The sequence below is a fragment of the Amphiprion ocellaris genome, chromosome 11, assembly GCF_022539595.1.
Source record: "Amphiprion ocellaris isolate individual 3 ecotype Okinawa chromosome 11, ASM2253959v1, whole genome shotgun sequence".
NCBI classification, from domain to species: domain Eukaryota; kingdom Metazoa; phylum Chordata; class Actinopteri; family Pomacentridae; genus Amphiprion; species Amphiprion ocellaris.
Genome location: NC_072776.1, coordinates 22,370,765 through 22,380,160, shown reverse-complemented (window position 1 = coordinate 22,380,160; position 9,396 = coordinate 22,370,765). Strand labels below are relative to the sequence as shown.

Below are 9,396 nucleotides of genomic sequence, written 5' to 3'. Positions count from 1 at the left end.
TGGTCCACTTAAAAAAATCTAAGAAAGTATTTGACATACTAAGCTAATATTTCACAGATACCATTATCTATACATGGGACAGACATATTAAGTTCCAGTAAGTTGTACAGGTGCTCTGGGGATGTGAGCATTGTTTGTCGCCCAGCTGCTCCTCTCTCTGAGTGCACAGTTGCAATGCACTGATTCCTGTTTTCTTTTTCTGAGCTGATAAGATGGTGTAGCTGTGTTAGTGCATTTAAAATAGCTGGGCAAACTTCTACTTGGTTGGATAAAGCATTTAAAAACACAAGTTCTTGTGTGCAAGTGAACTCTAAGAAGTCCAGATCCAGAGGCATGCGTCCGAGAATATGCTCCAAACGAGAACAAAGTCTCACATAAAGATGATTTAACAATAGTTCCTAGAACAGAGAAAAACAAAGTTATATAATGCAAACCACCAATGGGATAAATGACTTAACCTGACTGAAAGACTAGACTGCCTCATTAGACATTTCTTTTAGAACAAATTAAGAGGAGGTTACGCATACTAAACAGGAAACAGTTGAAAAATGGGCTGCATTTATCTATCATTGCACAATAACTCTTGATATACCATGCTGTGAAAGAATGGTCGCTATGAACAGAGCAGTCTAAGGCAGTTCATTTCAAGCTATTCGCTCACAGTTGTAACTACTTTGACTGCACAGTTTAAAACCTTTCAAGATCAGGAGTAATTTAAAATGAATCAAACCAGGACATTAACTTGAGCAGAAAACACACATAATAAACAAAGTGTTACCTAGACTAATTCAGTTTGCTAGGTGACGGTTTCTTTACACTGCTCTGTAGGGTTGCCACCCGTCCCTTAAAATACGGAAACGTCCTTTATTTGACAATTAATTGTTGCGTCCCGTATTGATTCAATACGGGACGCAAGTTGTTCCGTATTTTCATAAATGTCTCATACACGTCTGTCACACACTCATCAAAACTGCATAATGAATAAAATAAAACACAGGAAATATTAAGGGCAACCAATTTCATCTTCGTAGGACCTTTGTAGCGAGGACCCGATGCCAGGTCCAGTGGACAGACTTCAGACGTCTCTGTGTGTCCGGTCCTGTCCGGTCCTGTCTCTGGTTGCCTGGTTACAGAAGCTGCTGCACCTGAAACTCCACAACGTCTAAAGAAGCAAAAACGTTTGCAAATGTACAGACTGGAGTGGGAAGAGTGGAACCCCTGGCAGTGGGTACAAGGCAAACTGTGTTTTCTGTTGCTCATGGACTGGCTGAAGTAAGGCAGCATCAGGAGGCAAACATGGAGGAAATACGAGAACAGAGAGAACCCAACCAGCAGGTCACAGTTTATCATCATCTAATCATCTCCTGAAGTCCATATGGTAAGTGGACATCATGATGAGATCAGCTAGATTTCCTACAGTATATGGCTGTGAATTTACCAGAGGATGCTTATAATAATGCTGATGTGGCCGTAGACTCTACACTATTTTAGTGACTCAGTAAATGCCTACGTTGGTTATTATTTTTTAAATACTTTTTAGTTTTTAATAAACATTTATTTAATAGCCTATATGTAATCAAACATGGCCTTTGCCTAAAAAGAATAATATTTCATTGCACAAGTAAAAGTATAGTAATTTTTAAAACTGTTCAAATTATTATATGTTGCTAAAAAACAAAAAAACACAAACAAAAAACACATCATAGTAATATTTCAATTAAAAAAGCCTATAGTATAGCATGTTCCCAACAAATGTCATAGTATGGCCTTTGGTCCAGAAAATGTCCATAGTATAGCATGTCATCCAACAAACGTCCATAGTACAGCATGTCGCCCAACAAACGTCATAGTATAGCATGTCGCTCTAAAATTGTCATAGTTTAGCATGTTGCTCTTAAAACGTCATAGTATAGCATGTCGTCCAACAAACATCATAGTATAGAATGTCACTCAAAAAATGTCAGAGTGTAGCCTTTGGTCTAAAAATGTCATACTATAGCATGTCGCTCCAAAAACGTCAGAGTATAGTCTTTGGTCCAACAAACGTCATAGTATAGCATGTCGTTCAGAAAACGTCATAGCATGTCGCTCTAAAAATCTCGTAGTGTAGCATGTCGCTCTAAAAACGTCATAGTATAGCATGTCGCCCAAAAAACGTCATATTATAGCCTTTGGTCTAAAAACATCATAGTATAGCATGTCGCTCAGAAAACGTTATAGCATGTCGCTCTAAAAACGTCATAGAAAAGCCTTTAGTCCACAAAACGTTGTTGTGTCCCGGCTGTCTGAAGTAGGTGAGGAGCAACACAAAAAGTCCAAACGCTGGTTTCCAGAGGGTTTGACGAGTATTTATTTGAAAGACTAAGTTTACAACAACACAACATGCGAGGGGGTTAAAAGCAAATGGGTGTTAGTAAAATAAAAATAAATCAGCAGAACTAAAAGTGAACTTCACGTTGACATTGATGGGCATTCAACCCAGGAACAAAGGAAAAGTCTCGAATCAGACGAAAAAAACTCTTCTGTTCCACCTCTTAAAACCCAAAAACACACACAGTAGCACCCTAAACTAAAAATCCAATGGGTTCCCTGTTTTCTTTCTGAACAATTCAAAGGTCCCTCTCTATCTCCCACACATCCACCAACCACTGGAACACATCTCCTAAGTTCTGCCGGGCCAGCCTCAGCTTCCCCCTCAGAAGACGTGCTGCACACCTGCCAGATGAAGGAGCCTTTTGAGAGGCAGCTGGCATCGTGATTGGACTGTACTTTGGTCTGTTCCAATCCGAGCTTCAGCTCCAGAGACGGCAGGCGGGACGAGTCTAAGGAGGCCGGGTGGACGAAGGCATGCAGCTGAGTACAATCCAGAAAACAACAGAGGAGGAGTGCAGCAGCCCAGGACCAGAACAAACAGAGTAGCATCGTATGTCTCTTAGAAAACATCATAGTATAGCCTTTGCTATGAAAAAACGCCATCATATACATCGTATATTGTACAAATAACAAGTCAAGGAAAGAGACATACATTGTAGAATTGTAGTAATTGTCGGCTGACTGATTTACTGATTATCAGTATTTTATTTTTTTTTGTGATTTATGGTAATAAATACATTTAAAAATGGCGCTACTTTGGCTCTGAACCTTTATCTACCTGTGGTCGCTCTGTCTTCTGGAGTGATTTAATTGGTTATCCGTCACGAATAAAACTCTTTTAATTTAACATCTGTAAACAAAACAAAAACGTACCAACAAAGTTTTCTGTTAGAGTTTGTGTTCTTCTAAGTTTAACTCCAAGATTTTAAATATTTTCATTCACTGCAAATGAATATCTACTCCAAATGTCTCAGTAATAATCATTATCAGCCTTAAAAACCCACAAAACACCCCTCTATACTCGACCACACTTAGTACAGTCCGGTTCCCCCTTCTATAAATCTGCTTGGAATCTTCCACTTCCTGTTTGTCAAAGTGGCCTTCTACCTGGACAGGTTTTGTTGGAGCTCATGCAACAAACATTTTGGGTAACTGCACTTTAATATGGATGGATGACACTGAATTAGAGTCTGTTTTAATGAGACTGAGTTAAGATGTGTAGCTCTGTCATTAAATAGGAAATTATTTCTCAGAATTCACAGAGAAAAGTCTGAAATGTTTGCTAGGTTAGCGTCCCACATGTTCTTTGGCTCAGCTAAAGCTAACTCTCTCCAACTTCTGGATCTCTTGAGTTGCTTGTTGTTAAAATATCTTGCTAGAGGTGCTGAAGCTCAGAAAGTCTGAGATGTTTGTTCAAAATAAGCTCATTCTCAAGTCTTATCTGAACTGTCCTCTTTTGTTTGAACTTTCCCTAAACTTAGGAGTTAATGACAGAGCAGCACATCCAGACTCAGTCTCATTTATGTAGAGATTAAACTTCAGTGTCATTCATTGATGTTAAAGTGCAGTTTTTCAAATGTTTGTTGCACATGCGACCCAAACCAGTCCAGGTGGAAAGACGATGTGAAGAGAAAAGCTCAGAGGATGAATATCACACAATTTACGTTGGAAATAAAATGTCCTTTTAATTAGACATTGTCATGCGAAAAGTTTGGATTTCCCTTTAATGATGTTCAAATCTTTGTTGAGTGTTTTGTTTGATGTTGGTTTCTAAAATGTTTTCTGAACACACGGCCCCAAAGATTAAAAAACTTTTACGGCTCACAAGCTTGCAAACAATTCACACATTATCAAACTATCTTTCTGACTAACTACACTAAGATAAAAAGGAAAATAAAAACTGCCTGATTCCTGCATCATGAATGTAAATCTTCTTTCGAGTTTTCTTATGACATTAAACATGAATATATTTGGGTTTGACATTTTATAAACCAAAACAAGAAATGAATTACTGGAGAAAATCAACAGATTAATGGACAAAGAAAATGTGTTTTCCAACATATATGGCTGAATTACTCCAACATTACAAGATACATACAATTTTAATTCAATTTTATTTATATAACGCCAATTACAGGTCAAATTGTCTCAAGACACTTTATTTTTATATTTTTTGTCATATTTAAAATATGACAAAGTAAGAAATTTAAACCTCTTGACTAATCCAATTTATTATTTGGTTTTTAAGAGACTAATCGACAACTAAAATAACTTTCTCCACTAAAACTAATAAACATGAGGTCAAATAGAAGGAACAGTTTTAAATACTGCAGTCCCACGATGACAAGAATAAAGTTTCAACAAAAACTAAATCTGCTGGTGGATTCCATTAAAGTCCTAATAAATGATAATAAAGTGTGATACTAAAGGTTTGTGGTGCTAAAAATGTCAAGTAAAGATATCAAGTTGAACATCTGGATGGAGGTTGATAAAAGTTGACCTCCCTTCATTTCTCTGGAGCGACTCCATGGATTTTATGGATGGTGGTTAAAGACCTGCTCTTCTAGTGTCTTCCTTCTAGTCGCTGTAAAAAGTCAGTCCATCCTGGCCGACTTCAACACCTCTTCATGACAACTTGTTCTGCCTCCGACCTGGTGGAAACTCCAGAAACTCGGGAAAACCTGTGAGACTCGAAGAACTCGTGGAGACTCGAAGAACTCGTCGGGCGGGGGAAGGTGTGGTGGGGGTGGGGAGGTGGGGGAGTAGAGGGGGGAGGCCGCCACCCACCTCCCCGCCTACTCTCCGCCCTGACTCCACCCAGACTCCGCCTTGGCTCCCCATGTGGTCACTTCAGAACTACGATGCCAAAGGGACGACGAATTTATTTCTTTTATCTGATCTGTAGCTCAGTGAGTTAAGGATTTGCCTATGGAGCTGCAGGTCGCTGGTTCAAGACCAGACACTTCTTAAATTTTATCAAAATCCTGACAAAGACAAAAAAGAAAAAGCCGTGGCGGGTCTTGAACCTGCGACCTTCCACTTGGTAGTCCTCTTCTTATCCCCTGAGCTACTCGCTCAGATACTAATTCTTCTTTTTTTTGCGCATTTATCATCTATTTTTTGTCGTTTTCGAGTTTTTTTTTAACTCGAGTCTCGACTCGACCGTTTTTCTCAGGAGGTTGGACTTCAGCCTTTGTGCTGGAGGGTGAACCCTCAGTTCCAAGACTTTCCAAAGCCTCCACACCTCCCGAGTCCTCAGGACCTGAGCTTTCACACAGTCTGAGGGCTGAAATTTTCTAAGTCCCACAGTAGTTCTCTGTTAGATTTAACTTTCAGACAGTCCAAGGACTGATATCTTCTAAGTCCCACAGTAGTTCTCTGTTAGTTTGAACCTTTCAGACAGTCCAAGGACTGAATCTTCTAAGTTCCTGAGTAGTTCTCTGTTAGTTTGAACCTTTAGACAGTCTGAGGACTGAAATTTTAAAAGTTTCTCAGTACTTCTCTGTTAGTTTGAACTTTGGTTAACAGAAGCCTTAAAACTTGTGACCATGAGTCTTGATTTCACATTTAGACCATCCATCTGAGTTCTTCTCAGACCTTCACCTGTGGGTTTTTTAGAAATCCTCAACAAACTTTGATTCTCTTCACTGAACAGTAAAGTTTGTGGAGATCAGAAGGTAACATTAGTTTGATAATGCCTTCAACTACTAGTAGACTTTATCTGGAAAGCAGTTTTCTGAAATGAGTTCTTAGTAAATCTGTCCACAATCAAACCAAGAACATAGAAAGAGGAAATGTTTGAAGAAACAACGATGTTTTCATTTCAGACTAGAAAACGCTTTCAAGACCTTTATCTGTTTTTGCTCTTTTGATCATTTTTATTGTTTCTCTTCTGTTTAATTTGATCTTCTAAAGTTTAACTGGTGTCTTTTCAAATGTTTTGTCTTTAGTTTGATTCTTCTTAAATGTTTAGTTTTTGTTTTTCTCTTTTCTCACCTTTTATTCTTTCTAATGTCTGATTTGATTTCAAATGTTTTGTCTTTTTAATGTTTAATTGTTTTTTTCAAATGTTTTATCGGCTTGTTTGAAAATTTCCTTTTCTTTCCCAATGTTTAATTTTTCGATTAAATCTTTAAGGTTTTTCTTTTTAAATGTTTTACCACCTTTTAATGTTTAATTTTCTTTTTAATGCTTCATTGTATTTTCTGTTTAATTCCTATTTAAAGTTTTATTGTCTTTAAGATTTAATTTTCTAATTAAACATTTAATTTTTTAATTAAATGTTTTGACTTTTTAAAGGTTTAATAATCTAATTAAATGTTTTGTATTTTTAAATGTGTAATATTCTTGTTTAATTGTTTTTATTTTTTAAATGTTTAATCTAAAATATTTCATCTTTAATGTTTAATATTTTTGTTTAAAAATTTGTTTAATTTCATAATTACGTTTGTATCTTCTGTTTATTAAATTAAATTTTGTCTGTTTAATATAATTTAATTGTATTTAATGTTTAATTTTCTTTTTAAAAGTTTTATTTATTAAATGTTTTTTTCCCTTTGATTTAATTGCTTTTTGTTATGTAGTTTATTTCTTTAATCTTCTTTTTCTGTCAAGATTTTAACCCCAACCTTAAAAATGAAATAAACCCTTAAATCACAATGAAAATACTTCTGTTGTCACAATCATGAGTTAGTCAATTATTCAGTTTATCAATTCAACTTTATTTGTTTAGCACTTTTACACAGATGACCAAAACTAAAACAAGCAAAGAGAAAAAACTATGCTAAACTATGATAAAACTCAAAAAAAAATAAAAAAAAGATTTAGCATCGTAATAAAATATGTTGTGTCCTAGGGATGGAGGGAGTTTATTGAAAGTCTTCCTTGGGACTCACATGGGAAAATCATTTAATATATAAACTTGATATTCAGTCTAAGGAAACTGGAAACTGCAGAGTTGACAGAATGAACCAACAATATCTCCTGTGTTCTCCTTTATAAGATGTCAGGACTCTTCTTGTGCTTTTCAGACTCAAAGAACTACAGGACTCTTCACAACCAACCACCTGCTCAAAACTCTTGGTACAGGACCTCACCCACACTGGGTCAAGAAGGTTTCCGTCTCCATTTCTACTCTGAAGCTCACCTTCTCCCTGCTCTAACTGCTGACAAATGTTTCTGCTGCTCTAAAGTCTGGTCTCCAGAACTTCCTAAAAACTCTCAAAGTCTCTTCTGCTGCAGGTTGCTTTGTAGAACTGTTCCAGAAAACCTCACTAAACCACATGGAGGGGCCTCAAGATAGTCGTCCAAATGAAACCATACAAAAACCAAACTAGCACAACCCAAACGCTAAAGTCTCCTGCAGCCTACCAGAGAACCTCTGAGAACAGAGAATCAGGACAGGAACTCTTACCTTCTGGACAACCAACGTTGGTTCACAAACAAGAATACAGAATGTGTCTGACCAAAAACCTCTGAAGACTCACTACAGCCAAGATAAAGACACAACTCAGCTGCACCAAATCCACTAATCACTGCACACATTAGCACCATGTGCTAACTGTGGCTAAAGAACCACATTTACCAAGACAACTATCCAGTACAAAGCCCTAAAACACACCAAGAAACACATTAAGACGATTTTACTGCTGGAAGCTGCAAGCCAACGCAGCTAAAGAACAAACTAAGCAATGGAGCCAAACCCGGTGTCAGTGGGTGAAGAGAAGCAGAGGAAATGTTTGTCTGCAGCTAAATAAAGCAGGAAGACACTGAGCTGCATCAGGTGTTCCCTGATAACACTACGACAGCCGAAGCACCTCCTGGACAGCCAATAGGAACACAGCTTCCTGGAAGTCCAGAGGGCTGGGTTAGTGAAGGAAATTTAATTTAAAGTTGAAGCAGAAAGTTAACAAAGAAAGTTGAAAACCACCTTCTGATACCCTGAAATCTCTGAGTTTTCACACAAAGAACACCTGAACATGTCAAACTGGTTCCATAGTAGAACCATCATTGTAAAAACGTCATAGTATGGTGTGTTGCTCAAAAAACAATTAGGACCCGGCTGTCAGGGACAAACATGTAAGAAACATGAGAACAGAGAGAACCCCAACCAGTAGGTCACAGTTTATCATCCCCCAGTCATCTCCTGAAGTCCATATGGTGAGAGACATCAGTATCTGGTTGTTAATTTACCAGAGATGCTTATAATCATCGCTGATGTGGTCTGTACTCTACAGTATTTTAGTGACTCAATAAATGCCTAAGTTTGTTTTTTTAAAAATGCTTTTAAGTTTTTAATAAACAATTTAAGAGCCTATATGTGTAAAATAAATGGCCTTTGCCTATTCTTTAAGAAAAACTCAGCTCAGAACTCTGATATGTTAACAGTACTAAATAAATCAATAAATACATCGCATACACACAAAAATAAGTTAATACATTAACTGTGTTAAGATAAGAATTAGATTTTTTTAAAAAGTTGTTTATGTTTTTGCAGAATCCAGTATTGCTCACTGGGTTGGTCATTACATTTTGTTAGTTTTGATTTCACTGTTTAAATGATGCCACCTCTTTTTCGACAGAACCTGTGATAATAAAACAATACAAAATTTTTAGTTCCTGTTAATAAAGCACTTAAAGCTTTAAGTATGGCTAAATGCTTTTTTTCAAAATTAAATATATCACTCCTTAGGTGGGTAGTGGCCCCAAGTTCAGTAAAGTTGGAAAGATATTCACAGATTCAGACTTCCAGCATCAATAACTCATTAGATATAGGTTGTCAAAACATAAACGGTGCCTCTTTCCCATTGTTGCAAGGCAGACAATGTGCTACAAGCCCAGTTTTATCAAAAAGTAGCTGTCTTTCAAGCTACAGGAATAACATTGGTGTCTATGCGAGTGAACAGGGGTCCGTCTGCAATTTTCGCAAAAACCGCTGCAACAGTAAAGAGAGACAAATATTCAATAACTTCACTCTTATACATTGTAGTGTCACTAAAATCACTGCAGCCTTCAACTGGCTCT

The 9,396-nt window shown here is 37.1% G+C and overlaps 1 protein-coding gene across 1 annotated transcript in view; it reads left to right on the top strand.

Annotated features, from left to right (window-relative positions):
- The first annotated feature begins 8,063 nt into the window (after window positions 1-8,063).
- The window catches only part of LOC111578935 (ubiquitin carboxyl-terminal hydrolase 19-like), a 20,962-nt gene continuing 19,629 nt past the window's right edge, over window positions 8,064-9,396 (top strand). The window contains 1 exon segment of the mRNA XM_055015419.1: window positions 8,064-8,084. Within this exon segment, the coding sequence (XP_054871394.1) occupies window positions 8,064-8,084 (21 nt within the window).